At 43.1% G+C, this 18896-nt stretch overlaps 1 protein-coding gene across 1 annotated transcript; it reads left to right on the forward strand.

The window, feature by feature from the left end:
• The first annotated feature begins 338 nt into the window (after window positions 1-338).
• Window positions 339-15708, forward strand: AMH (anti-Mullerian hormone). Its single transcript, XM_040420419.1, has 5 exons — window positions 339-750; window positions 1150-1319; window positions 2217-2337; window positions 8132-8276; window positions 14293-15708. Exons 1-5 carry the CDS (start codon window positions 339-341, stop codon window positions 15176-15178), a joined length of 1734 nt encoding a protein of 577 aa, XP_040276353.1. The 3' UTR covers window positions 15179-15708.
• The last annotated feature ends 3188 nt before the right edge of the window (window positions 15709-18896 follow it).

The following is an 18896-nucleotide window of genomic DNA, read 5'->3' on the forward strand; positions in this document are numbered from 1 at the left end:
AAGCAGCAATCTAAAAATACTTTGCTAGCAATCCTAGCCCATCTGCATTACAAATATACACACATGGGAGAACTCCGTTTGGGAATATACATCCCACAGGTTGTTCAAGGTTTAAGCCTTGGCCAAAACAAGAGAACTTGCCTCCCTTTTGTACAGTTTTTTGGCAGCTTACTCTTTCTCAACGAAAGCACCTGGGGTGTGACAGTACCAACTGAGCCGTCTAATTGGAAAGTGGTCTTTCTGAAAGATGCCTTTAATCCAGGACATATTTAAAGAAACAGGTCCTAAATAGTGTTGACACTTCGGACTCTTTCAACTTATTGTATTTACAAACAGGGATGGGGATTTTTCAGATTTTTTTCTGTTTCTTCTTTCCATTTTTTTGCCAGACATTGCCTAGCAATGAGCGGGAAAGAGAACTGGCTCCCATGGATGAGGAGAGGCATCTAGTCTTGGCACCAGACATGCTGCATGGTGATCATTTAATTGTTAAGGATGCTTCATTGGAGTTCCAAGGATGTGGAAGAAACATAGGCACTCGTTGGGGCAACCTAGAGACCCTTGGGTTTCTCAGAGAGTATGAAACTGGTTTTCTGGACAGAATAAAGCAGAACTCAAGGGAAGATCTTGCATTATTTGGAATTTGCCCAGAGGAGGCACAGGCTGCCAATAAAGGAGCTATGAAAGAACTTGCAAGATTCATTGCAGAACCTGAAGGAAAACAACTTGTTGTCCTGCATCTTCAAAAAGGTATGAGTATGAGCTCATCTATCCAAATGATAACATCCAATTCTAGAATAATGTCTAGCAACGTAAATGAAATTCAGCAGTAGGCCTATCACTTGCCATCTCCAACTTTGTTTTAGGCCTCTTTCACACAGTATTTGGTCAGTATTTTATTTCATTATTTGTAAGCCAAAAACAGGAGTTGGTGCAAAATATAGGAGAGGCACAAATCTTTTTATTATATTTTTTCTCTGTAGGTTCCACTCTTGGTTTTGGCTTCTAAATAGTGATGCAAAAATACTGACCATGTGAAAGTGTCCTTTCAGTGAGGCTTCTTCATCACTACGGCTTGCATGAACATACTTGTATTCTGCATCCTCACTTTGTTAATAATTATAATCATACATGTTTTCTTATTTACAGAAGACTGGGAGACTGAGACCAACTTCAATTTTCAAGGACCAGTGCAGCAACATATTCCCCCCTTTCTTCAGCATTTGCATTTACTCATAGCTGTTTTTTATCCTGATACACACAACCTTACAATGGGATCGAAGGTCATAATATCTGGGGAAGCCATCTCACAAAGTCAGGTAAGTTAACAGAACAGTTACTTCAGGGTCACCAGGTTCGGTCACTGTTTTCCATCAATGATTTTGAGCCAAAACCAGGTGCTGCTCTAAACACAGAACAGGAGCAGATCTTTCTCTTATACCTTATGTATGTGGAGGCTCCAATCCTGGTTTTGGCTCACAATGACTGATGGAAATCACTGAGAAAACACTGATGTGTCAATGAGGCTTTAGGGCTCATGCACACGACTGGATGTATTTTGTGGTCCGCAAAAAATGGATCCGCAAAAATACGGATGACGTCCTTGTGCATTCTGTATTTTGCGGAACGGAACAGCTGGCTCCTAATAGAACAGTACTGTCCTTAATGCGGACAGTAATAGGACATGTTCTATTTTTTGGCGGAATGGACATATGGAATGCACACGTAGTAACTTCCGTTTATTTGTGGACCCATTGAGATTAATGGATCCGCATACGGTCCACAAAAAAAACCCCGGAACTAACACAGAAAAAAAAATATGTTCGTGTGCATGAGCCCTAACTCCCATAGAAGTGAACGGAGCACTCTGGGAGTTGTAGTTTCAGAACACCTGGAGTGCTGGAGGTTGCTGATCCCAGCTTTAGGGCGTCCTTCATCTGATGTCTCCATTCTCTACTGATTTAATTTTTTTTAAATAGGGAAGAAATCTTATTATTTTTCTTACTCCTTCAAAGATCTAATATTATATATTGCAAAAATGGGGAATTGGGACCTTGAATATACATCAGGTCTAATGTGTCTTATACAATCAGATATACATATGTGGTACAGCTAAACCCCCTATAAGAATAATACAATACATCTGTGAGGTGGTCATTATTCCTTGTGTCACACAGCAGGAAAACGCTGTTTTTCTGATAATTCTTTTGCTGTAGGTTGTTTGCTTGTCATCGGAAACTCGATATCTTGTTGTCAGGCTGAATGAGAAGGCTGTAAGCGCTGAACCAGAGGACCTAAGACTCAACACATCCTTTCAAGTAAAAAAATATTCAGATGGTATGAAATGAAGACATGAATACTAATGCCTCGTGATACTCACTAGGTGTATAGTCTCTATAGAGAGAGACATTTAAAAGGGTTTTCCAAGACTTTAATACTGGAAAGGTCACCAGTATCTGATCAGTGGAGGTTTGGCACCCAGGACTCCCTTCCCCCACCCCTTCCCCGATCACCTGGTTGATAAGGCACCGGTGATCCTGCGAGCATTGTAGCCTTCTCTCAGCTCACCAAGCACAGCGCCATACATTGTGCAATGGCTGATCTTGGTATTGGGCTCTGCGCCATTCACTTCTATGGGGCTGAGCTGCGCCTAGGAAAACTGAGAGAAGGCTGCGGAGCTCACAGAAGCATCATCAGTAGTGAAACCTCGGAATACCCCTTTAAGCATTTTTAAAGTATCATGTTGTATCAATGTATGTACAGTATATGCACTATATAGTCATGTTTTTGATATGTTATATTTGTACAGGTACATTTTTAATCTCTGTATAAGACTATTAATACTTTTAAATACAGTTGAACCTTTTTAAGACAGTCACCGAAAACTACAACGATATATAATACAGGCAGATACTAAAAGGACCCTGTGCGACTAGTCTGTCTGAACTCTCCTCCCCTTAAAGGAAACCAAGCTACAAAATTCATATTATATACATATCAGTTACACATCAGATACGTTCCGTGCAAAGCAACAAATTAGACACACGCTACACACACTCACTCATTGTACAACTGAGGTACATGCTACACACACCACTTGCACTTCAGACACATGCCACCCATACACAAATATATGCCAAACATTAGACACACATGACACACATTAGGCACATGCCAGGCACATAACATTCACACATCAGACAAATATTGCATTACATTATATACGCACTGCACACACATCACTTACCCACACTAGATACAGATTTGTGTGCAACATGTATCTAATGTGTAAGTGGCCTGTGCAGCAAATAATAATAATAATGTATACAATTAATGTAATACATTACATTCTGTGTATTTGTCACACATCACACATTCCATACATGCTATACAAGTCACTCACACATTAGATAATTGCCGAACATACATGTCACCCATTAGATATGTCACGTCAGATTTAATACATGCTGGACATATGCCACTCACACTTTGCCACACGCATTACTCAAAGTGCTTATTTCACTTATCATACACATATATATATATATATATATATATATACACTGTCCATATTAAATTCACACTGCCAAGATCACCCAAACACTTCAACCATACTGAAGTAGAATTTACCTGTTTTTTAGCAGGCAATACACTGGCCTCCTGACCTTGATAGCACCAGTCCCACCACTAGTAGGCTTGTGCCCACATGGCATCAAGTTCCGCCAACTAGGCTAACAACCCATTTGACATGGCCCCAGGGCATTAAAAAAAAATAGTTGAAATTTAATCAAAATTTTAGATATAATTTTAGCAATACGACTGAGGATCATTGTCAACAGTTATGCCTCTCTTACTTGGGTTGTCCCCCTTCCTCTCTGGATCTCTATGAAACTGTGCCTGCTACAGGTGGTATGTCCATCCACAGTCTGGAGGAGTGCTTTACTCACCAATCTTCTAATATATAAAGCTGAGTGTATGTGTGTGTGTATGTCCGATAAAGGAATCCGCACCGTCGCATTTACAATCACGAAATTTGGCACACAGGTACATCAGGTGTCCGGGAAGGTTTTAGAGTAGGTCTCAGCTCTCTAGGACGTACTGTTCCCGAGATATTCCCAAAAATGCATTAGCCAACAGAAGCTTTGTCACATGACCCTTATCAGCCAATAGAAGCTCTCAGGTCCTTCAGCCTCCACATACAGTTTTACTTCAGGTTTCCATAACAACCCAGCCATTTATCTTCACCGCTGTAGGAGAGCTTTAAAAGAAATCTGTCACCAGGATAATTGCTATAGAAGTAAAGCCATGGCCTAATAGCACTTAGTACCTTATTTCAAGATGTGCCTTTCTTCCAGCAATAGATGTTTTTATCCTCTGAAAATCCAGTTTATTTGATATGCAAATGAGCCAGTAATGTGCCCAGAGGGGCGTCACTCTTGCAGGAAGGAGCCCAGACACGCCCCCTGCCACAATGTGTCCACCGTCAAAAGACTTGAAATCACGCCCCCATGCCCCACTAAGCCACGCCCCTCCCACTCCTGAGCCTATGGGGATTGAAAAAATGAAGGTAAAAATCAACTTCTGTCAGCTGCAGGGGTGGGAGGGAGCGTGACTTTCTCCCTGCAGCTCACACTCACTTAGGCTCCATTCAGACGTCCGTAGTGCATTGCGGATCCGCAAATTGCAGATCCGCAATACACCCAGCCAGCACCCCCATAGAAATGCCTATTCTTGTCCGCAATTGTGAACAAGAATAGGACATGCCCTATTTTTTTCCGGAGCTGCAGACTGGAAGATCGGGGCCGCGCTCCGAAAATGCGGATGCGGACAGCACAGACAGAATGAATGGGTCCACACCTGTTCCGCATAATTGCGGAATGGATGCGAACCCATTCTACGGACGTGTGAATGGACCCTTAGGCCCCTTTCACACGGGCGAGATTTCCGCGCAGGTGCAATGCGTGAGGTGAACGCATTGCACCTGCACTAAATCCAGACTCATTCATTTCTATGAGGCTGTGCACATGAGCGGTGATTTTCACGCATCACTTGTGCGTTGCGTGAAAATCGCAGCATGCTCCTCTTTGTGCGTTTTCCACGCAATGCAGGCCCCATAGAAGTGAATGGGGCTGCGTGAAAATCGCAAGCATCCGCAAGCAAGTGCGGATGCGGTGCGATTTTCACGCACGGTTGCTAGGAGACGATCGGGATGGAGACCCGATCATTATTATTTTCCCTTATAACATGGTTATGAGGGAAAATAATGGCATTCTTAATACAGAATAGGGCTGGAGGGGTTAAAAAAAATATATAAATAATTTAACTCACCTTAATCCACTTGTTCGTGCAGCCCGGCTTCTCTTCTGTCTTCTTCTTTGCTGTGCACAGGAAAAGGACCCGTGGTGACGTCACTACGCTCATCACATGGTCCGTCACCATGGTAAAAGATCATGTGATGGACCATGTGATGAGCGCAGTGACATCATCAAAGGTCCTATTCCTCAAAGAAGAAGACAGAAGAGAAGCCGGGCTGCGTGAGCAAGTGGATTAAGGTGAGTTAAATTATTATTTATTTATTTTTAACCCCTCCAGCCCTATTGTACTATGCATTCTGTATTAAGAATGCTATTATTTTCCCTTATAACCATGTTATAAGGGAAAATAATAAAATTTACACAACACCTATCCCAAACCGGAACTTCTGTGAAGAAGTTCGGGTTTGGGTACCAAACACGCATGCAAAACGTATTACAATGTTTTGCAATCGTGCATTTTCCCGCGACACACCCGAATCTTATCCGGGCCAAAAACATGACGCCCGTGTGAAAGAGGCCTTAGAGTGAGCTGTTCAAAAGGACACGCCCCCGATCCGGTTAGGCCTTGCTCCCTCCCACTCCTCAGCCGACTGAGATTGAAAAAATGAAGTTAAAAATCAACTTTTAGGTCCCGCTAAGCCACGCTCATATCTGGTTAGGCTACGCCCCCTCCACTTCGTAGCCGACAAAGATTTTAAAAATGAAGGTAAAAATCAACTTCTGTCAGCTGCAGGGGTGGGAGGGAGTGTGACTTTCTCCCTGCAGCTCACACTCACTTAGGCTCCATTCAGACGTCCGTAGTGCATTGCGGATCCGCAAATTGCAGATCCGCAATACACCCAGCCAGCACCCCCATAGAAATGCCTATTCTTGTCCGCAATTGTGAACAAGAATAGGACATGCTCTATTTTTTTCCGGAGCTGCAGACTGGAAGAGCGGGGCCGCGCTCCGAAAATGCGGATGCGGACAGCACAGAGAGAATGAATGGGTCCACACCTGTTCCGCATAATTGCGGAATGGATGCAGACCCATTCTACGGACGTGTGAATGGACCCTTAGGCCCCTTTCACACGGGCGAGATTTCCGCGCAGGTGCAATGCGTGAGGTGAACGCATTGCACCTGCACTAAATCCAGACTCATTCATTTCTATGGGGCTGTGCACATGAGCAGTGATTTTCACGCATCACTTGTGCGTTGCGTGAAAATCGCAGCATGCTCCTCTTTGTGCGTTTTCCACGCAAGGCAGGCCCCATAGAAGTGAATGGGGCTGCGTGAAAATCGCAAGCATCCGCAAGCAAGTGTGGATGCGGTGCGATTTTCACGCACGGTTGCTAGGAGACGATCGGGATGGAGACCCGATCATTATTATTTTCCCTTATAACATGGTTATGAGGGAAAATAATAGCATTCTTAATACAGAATAGGGCTGGAGGGGTTAAAAAAATATATAAATAATTTAACTCACCTTAATCCACTTGTTCGCGCAGCCCGGCTTCTCTTCTGTCACCTTCTTTGCTGTGCACAGGAAAAGGACCCGTGGTGACGTCACTACGCTCATCACATGGTCCGTCACCATGGTAAAAGATCATGTGATGGACCATGTGATGAGCGCAGTGACGTCATCAAAGGTCCTATTCCTCAAAGAAGAAGACAGAAGAGAAGCCGGGCTGCGCGAGCAAGTGGATTAAGGTGAGTTAAATTATTATTATTACTTTTTTTAACCCCTCCAGCCCTATTGTACTATGCATTCTGTATTAAGAATGCTATTATTTTCCCTTATAACCATGTTATAAGGGAAAATAATAAAATTTACACAACACCTATCCCAAACCGGAACTTCTGTGAAGAAGTTCGGGTTTGGGTACCAAACACGCATGCAAAACGTATTACAATGTTTTGCAATCGTGCATTTTCCCGCGACGCACCCGAATCTTATCTGGGCCAAAAACATGACGCCCGTGTGAAAGAGGCCTTAGAGTGAGCTGTTCAAAAGGACACGCCCCCGATCCGGTTAGGCCACGCTCCCTCCCACTCCTCAGCTGACTGAGATTGAAAAAATGAAGTTAAAAATCAACTTTTAGGTCCCGCTAAGCCACGCTCATATCTGGTTAGGCTACGCCCCCTCCACTTCTTAGCCGACAAAGATTTAAAAAATGAAGGTAAAAATCAACTTCTGTCAGCTGCAGGGGTGGTAGGGAGGGTGACTTTCTTCCTGCAGATCACACTCAGACAGCACAGTGCTGCTGTCTTAGAGTGAGCTGTTCAAAAGGACATGCCCCTCATCCAGTAAAGGCCACTGTTAAGGGGGAGGGCCCCTGTGGAGGTCACTGTCAAGGGGGTGGTATTCTGTGAAAGTCACTGTTAAAGGGGAAGGCTGCTGTAAAGGTCAAAGTTAAGAGGGTGGGCTGCCGTGGAGGTCCAATTTTAAGGGATGGGGCACTGTAGGGGGGGGCAGTGTTAAGGGGTGGGGGGCTGTGGAGGTCACTGTTTTGGGGGCGGGGTGCTGTAGATGTCAATGCTATAGTGGATAGTGTTGATATCTTTTAACGACACGCACAAACATTAAATGAAATAGAGTAAATATACCCGAGCAAAGCCGGGTCCTTCAGCTAGTATAAGATATAAGGGAACTGAAAATTCATCAAAGGACAATCTGGCCTGGACTGTGGCTGATCTTAGAGGTATTTCACTGTATATGCTGATAACATTAACAGCAAGATAGACTAATCTGTCAGACTAATTTGACAAAATGGAGAATAACACTTATGAAATGACTTTTCTAATGTTTTTTTTGTTTCTTCCTTTTGATTATTAGGATCTACGCTTTCAACTACCGACTTTGTGTGCCACCTGTTTGGAATGGATAAAAGGTGCTTTACCAAGATCACACCTGTCATATTTATGGTCTTAAGCCACAATGGCCCCATCATAAGGTCCGATCACACTTTCTCAGTATCTAGGTGAGCATATTGTTTCAGATGGAAAAGTATAAGAGTTTGGTACTAACCTTCTCATGTATATATTTCATATACAGTATCTAATTGTACGTGTATATTTAAATCAGGGATGCCCAACCTGTGGTCTTCCAGCTGTTAAAAAAACTATAACTCTCAGCATGCCCTGATGGCTATAGGCTGTTTGGACATGATGAAAGTCGTAGTTCTGCAACAGCTGGAGAGCCGCAGATTGGGCACCCCAAATTTAAATAATCACATTTCTGGTTCTCATTTACAAGGCAAGCTGTGTCCTCCACCTGATTAATATGTACAGTTAGTGCATGTTTTAGTCCACTTACCAACAAACCAGTTACCGATCTAAATTAGATTGTACTCATACCTAGGGTTGGGCGATATACCGGTATTCACGATATACCGCGGTATTAAGAAATGGCGATATCGCCGTTTCTTAAATACCGCAGAATTTTACTGATGTCATAGGGGCAGTCGCACTTTAGTGATCACTGCCTCTAAAACGTCGGGCGCACATTACAGTGCAGTACGCCCATCAGCTGGCACAGTGGAGAAGGAGAGAGTCCCTCCCTCCACACTGTGACGCGGCTGCTGCACCACCAATGAGAATAGTAGTGAGGAGGAGGGGAGGGGCTGCGGCTGCTGCACTACCCATATGAATAGCAGTGAGGAGGGGGGAGGGGCTGCGGCTGCTGCACCACCAATGAGAATAGTAGTGAGGAGGAGAGGAGGGGCTGCGGCTGCTGCACTACACATGAGAACAGTAGTGAGGAGGGGGGAGGGGCTGCGGCTGCTGCACTACCCTTATGAATAGTAGTGAGGAGGGGGGAAGGGCTGCGGCTGCTGCACTACCCATGAGAATAGCAGTGAGGAGGGGGAGGGGCTGCGGCTGCTGCACTACCCATGAGAATAGCAGTGAGGAGAAGGGGAGGGGCTGTGATCGCACCTGAGGGGTTAACTGACAGAGTTCGGCAGGATCCTTGTCAGAGGCTAGGTGGGGGTAATTATATTCATTGATGGCGCAGCGTCCTCCTCCCCCTTTACTCCAATATTATCTTCATTGGTGGTGCAGTGCTCCCCCCTTACCATTAGTATCATAATCATTGGTGGGGCAGTGCGCCCCCCCAACCCCAATATTATCTTCATTGATGGCAGTGGCCACAGGGTCCCCTCACCTCCTACTCAGAATATTAATTGGTGGCAGTGGCAGTGGCAGCTTCTGATCGAAACCCCAGCAGTGAAATTGAGGGGCTCTGACCGGTTACCATGGCAGTCAGAATGCTACTGAAGCCCTGGATGCCATGGTAATCTCCCTGCTGCTGTGTGCACTATGCACAGGGCAGCAGGGATAGTGTAAAGTCCTATTTACCCTAATAGAGATCTATCAGGGTGAATAGGCCATCAGCTGTTAAATAAAAAGTAAAAAACAAACAAACACAAATATTAAAAGTTTAAATCACCCCCTTTCCCAATTTTACATATAAAAATATATAAACAATAAAAAAAATATTAAAGGGATTCTGTCACCTCTTTTTACCCTATAGAGATGCGGACATGCACGGCTAGATCGCCGCTAGCATGTCCGCAATATACCTGTCCCATAGCTTTTGTGTAAAAAATGATTTTATATACATGTAAATCAGCCTGGTAAGGAGCCCAAGGGGCTGTACTAACCGTTCTGGAGCCCAGCACCGCCCGTAACCAGGAATCTCCTCCTTGCTCAGGAAGTCAGATCGCCCTAATCTCTCGATGCGCAGTGCCGGGATAGTGTTCCTTCCCTGTGCTGGCATCAGCCTCAGGGAAGGAAATGCGCATCGTAAGATTACAGCGATCTGACTTCCTGAGCAAGGAGGAGATTCGGAGGACGCAGGCGGTGCTGGGCTCCTTCACAGGGGGGCGGTGCTGGGCTCCAGAACGGTTAGTGCATCCCCTTGGGCTCCTTACCAGGCTCATTTACATATATATAAAATCATTTTTTACACTCCATAAAACCACACAGAGCTATGGGACAGGTATATTGCGGACATGCTAGCGGCGATCTAGCCGTGCATGTCCGCATCTCTATAGGGTAAAAAGAGGTGACAAACTCCCTTTAAGTATCGCCACGTCCAAAAAAGTCCAAACTATTAAAATATTATAAAATATCTTCTATGTGGTAAATGCCGTAACAGAATTTTTTTTATTTTTTTTTAAAACACGCAATTTGCCATTTTTTGGTCACCTTGTCCCCCAAAAAGTAGGATAGGACTGCTCTATTATGGGCTGGACGTTCCATAAAATGCAGAATGGGCATGGCTTTTTTGGCGTTTTCTTTTTCTTTCGTGTGGTATTGAATGGTATTGAGTATCGCAATACTTTTTTATGAGATCGAAATCGAATAAAAGTTTTGGTATGGTGACAACCCTATTTACAGGGGCATAACATAATGTCAGGTCCTTTAGCACACCAAGAAATGGCATCTAGCAGCTGCAAACCTGCGCGGAGAGACCGGTGCTGGATAAGGCTCCATTCACACGTCCGCGGTGTGTTGCGGACCCGCAAATTGCGGATCCGCAACACACCCGCCCGGCACCCCTATAGAAATGCCTATTCTTGTCCGCAAGCTGCGGACAAGAATAGGACATGTTCTATCTTTTGCGGAGCACTGTGTGCTGTCCGCATCCATTCCGTCCCCATAGAAAATGAATGGGTCCGCACCCGTTCCGCAAAATTGCGGAACGGATGCGGACCCATTTGCGGACGTGTGAATGGAGCCTAACAGTCACTGCGCTCTGGGACCTGCTGCACGGAGAGGCCGGGGCTGAGGTAATATGGCTGCAGTGTGTAGGGACTAAGACCCATATGGGAAGCATCAGTCTTTAGTAAATGACCCCCAATGTTTTATTTGACTGAAATATATGTTCATGATGCCAGTGTGCCCTTTCTGACAATGTGCACCTATGATGGGCACACTCTGAACAACCCATTTATCAGGGTTTTCGGTTAGCATGTCCCATTTTCTATGGGAGCGCTGAAGATAGATTATCGCTGCTATCTCCAGCACTCCCATAGAGAATGAATGAATGAAGCAGCAGGGCGGCCACTCCATTAGATTGGGGGGAACAGTGACCCCATTCTTCGTGGGGCAACTAAGAGATATTACTGTACGGGGGCCTCAAGGCGACAATATAATGTACGAGGGCAACAAGGAAACACCAGTACATGTTTTGAGTGTTTTTTCTTCTAAATGGGCATTTATCACAATATATATTGTTATCGCAATAAATTTCTTAATATCATTATCATGGGAATATTTTTGATATCGCCTAACTCTACTCATACATGATCCATTTCAAGTTTTCTAACAGAAACTCTTTTACGTCTAGGTATATTTGCTGCTGGTTTACAGAATTCAGTTGATAACTAGTGGATCCTGATTACAGTCTCCTATGTAGTCAGGTTGTATCAGTAGAAGCTACTATTAGTTTGTGTTACCTGGCTAATATGCTGAAAATATTTCTGGGTCATGCATCTAAATGTACAGGCACATCTGCATTGTGTGAACATAACAGCTTCTGCAAACAGAGGGAGACAATAGAGTACACGGTTTGTGGTTGATATCCACTAGTTAATTGGGTGTTCCCATCTTGTATTCCACAAATGTTTAAGATTGAAATACCCTTTTTACCACAAGTGATGTGATGAGACAATGATCACACAGCAAGTATCACTAAAGGAAATGCTCCCTAGGCTCTAATTTAGGATTTTTCTGAACAGCCATCCTATAAAGTTATGGTCACTTTATTATAGCGATTTACAGACATTATCATCCCTCTGTCCCCAATGAGGCTCATCTGTAATCCCTATCAGTATGTCTTTGGCGTGTGGGAGGAAACCGGAGTGTCCAGAGGAAACCCACGCAAACATGGGGAGAACATACAAACTCCATGCAGATATTGTTCTTGGTTAGTGATGGACGAACATCTGCCGGGACGGTTCGCAAACGCGATCGCGCAAACACGATCAAATGTTCGCGAACCGCAAGTTCGCGGCGGGTCCCATTCATTTTAATGGCAGGTGAACCTGAAAAACATATCTTCAAACCTTCAGCTCATATTTGCAGCCAAGAAATAATTACTAGAAGTGCACAAATAGTCCCACAACATGGACAGTGACATACCAGATGTATTATTCGAATTTGCGATCTCCATAAAAAAAAATTTCAATGCGAAATATCGGCAATTACATTTTTTTCGTACGCGCATGCGCAAATGCACTGTACAGTACCGAAATGCACTATAAAGAAAGTATATTGGTATATAACACCCCGCTTCAATCAGTTTTTTTGGGGGGGGGACTAGTATATCAGACCAGTAGAAATTATTTGTTCCAATAACGCTTGTCCCTCTATATACCTGCAGTATCGCAGCAGAACCGCACGCAACTGCCGCATAATACAAATGCACTATAATATACTTTCTAACATAGAAAGTATATTATAACATTGTACAAGGAAGGCAATCCATTAGAATATACATGAAGATAAAACGTAACCTTTAATAATGTTACTATGAGGGTCCATTCACACGTCCGTAAGTGTTTTGCGAATCCGCAAAACACAGACACCGGCAATGTGCATTCCGCAATTTGTGGACCGCACAACGCCGGCACTATAATGGAAAATGCCTAATCTTGTCTGAAATTGCGGACAGGAATAGGACATGTTCTATTTTTTTGCGGAAACGGAAGCACAGATGTGGAAGTGCGGATCCGCAAATGCAGATGTGGATCCGCAAATGCGGACAGCACATTCCGGCCCCATTGAAAATGAATGGGTCTGCACTCGTTCCGCAAAATTGCGGAACAGATGCGGACCAATTTTGCGGACGTGTGAATGGAAAAGATATCCCTCAAAATGAAAATATATAAAATTATTAAAGTTAAGTAAAAAGCATAGATGTGGTAGGCAATAACAAGTGCTCGGCGGCACTAAATCAGGTGCTCGGCGGCACCAAATCAGAAACCATATGTCCTACCACAATCCGGGGGGTTCCAGTGCACATCCATGAATCCCGGAGGGAAAGCAAAAAACATCTATCCCTGGGCTAGATGATGATGTGGTATTGAAGGACAGGGTGGACAAAGAACTGTCCCTGATATTGCCCTACAGGGGGTGCTATTCTGGCCCTGAAAGCCTAACCACAGACCACCCACCCTGTTAAGAGCGACCTCGCCTGGAACCTTACCCTATATAAAAATGCCCTTAGTAAGCCCCTAGCCCCTAGGCCCCTGACTTCCAGGTGATCACTATATAGATCTATGTGTTTTTGACTCATTATAAAAGTATATTATAAGTAGATCGCACCCCTCTGTGTATCACACCTATCGATAGCACACCTATACTAGTCCTTAAAATGACTTTTGTAGCCCTATTAGCTAGTGTTTGGTGTCCCTAACAGCCTGTCCCTGCTCCACACAGCAACCTCTCCCTATACTGGCAAAACACTGAATGTAAAATGGCAGACAGATCAGGTTTATTTATAAGGTAGGGGGTATGTCCATGTGCTGAAATGTCTCAATTGGCTGTCCTGTACCACCTGATGGATGTGTCATGGGTCAAAGTTCTTCACAATGTAAAAGAATATGGCGGGCGCGAATTTCTCTATATGTTCGCATGTTCGGCGAATCGCGAACACGCAAAGTGCTCCGCGAAACGACCGCCGGGCGAACCGCAAGGCCATCTCTATTCTTGGTCGGATTCGACCAAGCCACTGTGCTGCCCATAAAGTTAGAAATCAGAGCACATGTATAGCATCTTTTAAAGGTCCTTAAACAGCAATAATTAAACAAAACTGAAAATTGAATAAGAGGCCTCTTTACCATACTTCTGAATCTTTCCATATATGTTTCAGGGGACAATGATTTTCACTTTGTGTGATAATAGGACAATTTAGCTTTTTCTGATGTAATATGTTTTTCTTACATTGTGACAGATATATACATCAGGTTTCTATGTTTATCTCTACAGGGTTCAGAACAAGATAATTCATTCCAAGAAGGATGAGTTTCTGGAAATTCTATCCCGTTTATCAACACTTCTGATGCCTTCTAACACTAAACCATCTTCCACTATTCACGTGTCTCTTGATCCTAAAGATGAAAGTGATGTTGAATTTCGTCCTCAACAGCTGAATGTTACAGAGGTAGAGGCATTGGAGTGGTTGGTGGACTCTCAGGAACCCCTTGTGTTTCTTTTTTTACCTGGGAGCAAACATCTTTTGGCTAATAGAATTCACGAAAGAATGAATGTGACATTGCTAGAGAGAATCACTGAAAAGACACAAGAGGTGCTAGAAGACATGAAAGATATCTTTTCAACGGGTGATCATGTCCAAATTCTTCAAAAACTTATTATCTCTTGCCATAGCCACTTCAATGTTAGCTATCTATCTATAGACGAGGAGCAGTCACCACAGTTGGGAAATAAACAGCATAGGAAACTGCATTCACTGATGCTCCTTAAAACGTTACAGACAATTCGTGCCTATTGGCAAGACCGCAAAAAATTATCACGACAGAACCGTGGAGCAGGCCTCAAACCTCACTGTCGCCTGCAGGAGCTGACCATCAACTTAAAACCATACCCAGAATATAAAGACATCCATTTTCCAGAAGAAATAAACATCAACAACTGTGTAGGGCCTTGCCGATTCCCACAGACCACTCAAAGTGAATACCATGCCCATGTAATTCTGCTCATCCAGCTCCAGGAGAGAAGACAATCTAGCCTTGATCGACCACCTTGTTGTGTACCTGTTCAATATCAAGAACAGTGGCTGATGGTGGCACATGAAAATGGCATTAGACTTCACCTCTATCCAAATATGGTTGCCAAAGAGTGTGGTTGTAGATAGGTATATTATATACAACTATCATATTCAGTTTTACAGCAAATTTTAAGTGTTAATTTTTACCATTTTAGAAATAGAGGACACATTCATGTACATTGGGCACTGACAGTCCAAGCCATACAGTTCAAGCCCATCATGGTAAAGATACTTTCTAGGCCCATCATCCAGATTCCTTGACTTTTTTTTGCATCTTTGGTTATAAAACCTCTAATCTGCAATATCAAAATTATTTAAAAATGAAATGTGCAAAATACAGGGCACATTTACTATGTTAATCTTCTTCATGTATATATGTAGTTTAGGTCACATATATAACAGAAAACTATTTCTTTGTATATCATCTTCACTCCATAGCTTTATCTTGACCTTTCATGGTTACACCTACCCTATTATAGGGCTCTGCAGTGAATCTTCGTAATTTTTTCTTTTAGTAGTATTCATAAGATTGAGGCTGTTGTATATGTATAAGCCTGCCGCTTCATCCTTTGGCCGAATGTAATGTTTCAGGTGTGGCCATTTAATTATTTAATAAACTGTGATTAGAGTTCCTTAGTCCTGTTCCATGCATTTGTAGCTAATGTGGCCCAAGTCACAACACATTTCTATCCAAATTTTAGTATGTTTTTTGGTAAAAAAAAAATAATAAAATAAATGATCACTAGTAATAATGTGGCTAGTGTGCCTTTTTATTTGAAAAAAGATGCTTGAATTTTCATTAATCAAGTTGATTATTAAAGGGCTTGACCACTTTACATTAGTAGTTGCACATGTGCTTGGAACAGCACATATCTGTCCGAAAGCTAAACGTGAATTATTTCATATTAACTTGCAGGTCCGCTCAACTTCTGTGAGCACTGCGCACTGAAAAAGACCAATGATGGAGAGCTCCGTCCATGAGCAGCCTCCATTAACTTGTAGAGGTGACAGTAGAGACCATTGATGGTCAGGCCCTTTCATCAGTGCCTATTTTCGGAGCACAGTACCGGCAAGTTATTCATATTAAACTGTGAGACATCAGTGCAGATAGTTGATCACATGGACACAACTTCTTTGTACATGTATAACATAGTTACTTGGCCCAAGGCATTACATGACATACATGTACAATCACTGTGTGCCAAGGGGGTAAAGTGTACCTTGGACTACTAACAGCTTAGTGCATGGCCGGTTTTACACACAGCAATTAACCATATGTTCTGCAGAGCTCCAGAGTTGTACTCACTATTCTAATGGTGAAGTTCATGTTTAAATACACTTTCCCTCAGAAAATCCTGAATTATCCTCCAGAGCTGCACTCACATACATTACTTATCCTGTACTAAGCCTAAGTTACAGCCTGTATTATACTCGAGAGCTGCCCTCACTATTTTGCTGGTGGAGTCACTGTGTACATACAGTTGTGTTCAAAATTATTCAACCCCCACTGAAATTGAGTGTTTTGGCCAGTTTGACATTGATTTTGATCATTTCAGTCATCTTGTTTACAATTAAATCAAAGAGGCACTTGTAAGTCAGACAAATATAACATAACATTTATAATGAAATAACCACAAATGTCTTTTCTGTGCTCACATCATTATCAGTTTTATTCAACCCCCAAGTGACATTCAATCTTAGTACTTAGTACAACATCCTTTTCCAGTTATAACAGCTTTTAAACGTGACGCATAGCTTGACACAAGTGTCTTGCAGCGATCTACGGGTATCTTCGCCCATTCTTCATGGGCAAAAGCCTCCAGTTCAGTCACATTCTTAGGCTTGCGCGCTGCAACTGCTTTCTTTAAGTCCCACCAGAGGTTCTTAATCGGATTTAAGTCTGGTGACTGCGATGGCCACTTCAAAATGTTCCAGCCTTTAATCTGCAACCATGCTCTAGTGGACTTGGAGGTATGCTTGGGATCATTGTCCTGTTGAAAGGTCTAACGTCTCCCAAGCCTCAGGTTTGTGATGGACTGCATTACATTTTCATTCAATATCTCCTGGTACTGAAGAGAATTCATGGTACCTTGCACACGCTGAAGCTTCCCTGTACCTGTAGAAGCAAAACAGCCCCAAAGCATGATTGACCCCCCGCCATGCTTCACAGTAGGCAAGGTGTTCTTTTCTTCATAGGCCTTGTTCTTCCTTCTCCAAACATAGCGTTGATCCATGGGCCCAAACAGTTCTAATTTTGTTTCATCAGTCCACAGAACACTATCCCAAAACTTTTGTGGTTTGTCCACATGACTTTTGGCATACTGCAGTCGACTCTTCTTATTCTTTGGAGACAGCAAGGCGGTGCGCCTTGGAGTTCTGGCATGGAGGCCTTCATTACACAGTGTGCGCCTTATTGTCTGAGCTGAAACTTCAGTACCCACATCTGACAAATCTTTTTTCAGTTCCTCAGCAGTCACACGGGGACTTTTCTCCACTTTGCGCTTCAGGTAGCGCACAGCAGTCGAAGTCAGCATCTTCTTTCTGCCACGACCAGGTAGCGTTTCAACAGTGCCCTTTGCCTTGAATTTGCGAATGATGCTTCCTATGGTGTCTCTTGGTATGTTTAACATCTTTGCAATCTTCTTATAGCCATTGCCCTTCCTGTGAAGAGAAATCACCTCTTCTCTTGTCTTCCTGGACCATTCTCTTGACTTCACCATGTTTGTAAACACACCAGTAAATGTCTAGAAGGAGCTGAGTATCACAGTCCTTTTAAATCTGCCTAATTGGTGCTTATTATGCTTGATTGCTGCTCCTTGACATCCATAGGTGTTTTCAATACCTGATCGAAAACACTTGAATGAACCTCTGTTCTTAAGAGTGGTAGTCTTTAAGGGGTTGAATAATTGTGTCAATGAAGAAATCACAAAAAAAACATTTAATACTGTATTACAAAAACAATTGATGTCATTTTAGTTGCATTTGGTTCTTTAAAAAGTCCTTGTAAGATTTCATTCTGAACACAATTACAAATGTACACTAAATTCCCTAAAACCCTTTACAGCATTGGGGGTTGAATAATTTTGAACACAACTGTACATTATAGATGTAACCAGTGTTAGTACAATAGTCCACTTCCCTATTGACATAGTGTGCCATAGCAGAGATATTGGTTATGACGCCAAAAGGTTTGCACACCTGGATTTGAGGATTTTCTGCAGATCCTCTCAAGGTCTGTCAAGTTGGATGGGGACCATCGGTGGACAGCCATTTTCAGCTGTTTTCAGAGATGTTCAATTGGGTTCAAGTCAGGGCTCTGGATTGGCCACTCAAGGGCATTCACAGAGTTGTCCCTAAGCCACTATTGTGTTGCCTTGGCTGTGTATTTTTTTTGACTATTCTAACTGTTGCTATATGTTTATTATTTATCCTGTACTGAATCTGAGTTACAGGCTGTATTATACTCCAAAGCTGTATTCAATATTCTGTATTATACTCCACAGAGCATGTAGACCACTAGGGTGAGAACTTTTTGGCTCACAAAGGGGGGTACCAATTATGTGGATTCCATATCAAGATGTCTTGTTGAGACAAACCCCAAATATGTAATTTAAGGCTGTATTCTGCTTGCTGCTGGATTCATTTATGGCTTTGTCTGAAAAAACTGCACCTCAAACTGCATGTGTGATTCCAGCCTAAAGCTCCTGTATCTCTTTACCTACAAAGTGCTATTTAAAATGTTGCTGTCTTCTAATCTGGTAGGGTAGATTAAGAGCATTTGGACCCCATCATGGACACGGCACCC

This window comes from Bufo bufo, chromosome 2 (assembly GCF_905171765.1).
Source record: "Bufo bufo chromosome 2, aBufBuf1.1, whole genome shotgun sequence".
Lineage (NCBI taxonomy): Eukaryota > Metazoa > Chordata > Amphibia > Anura > Bufonidae > Bufo > Bufo bufo.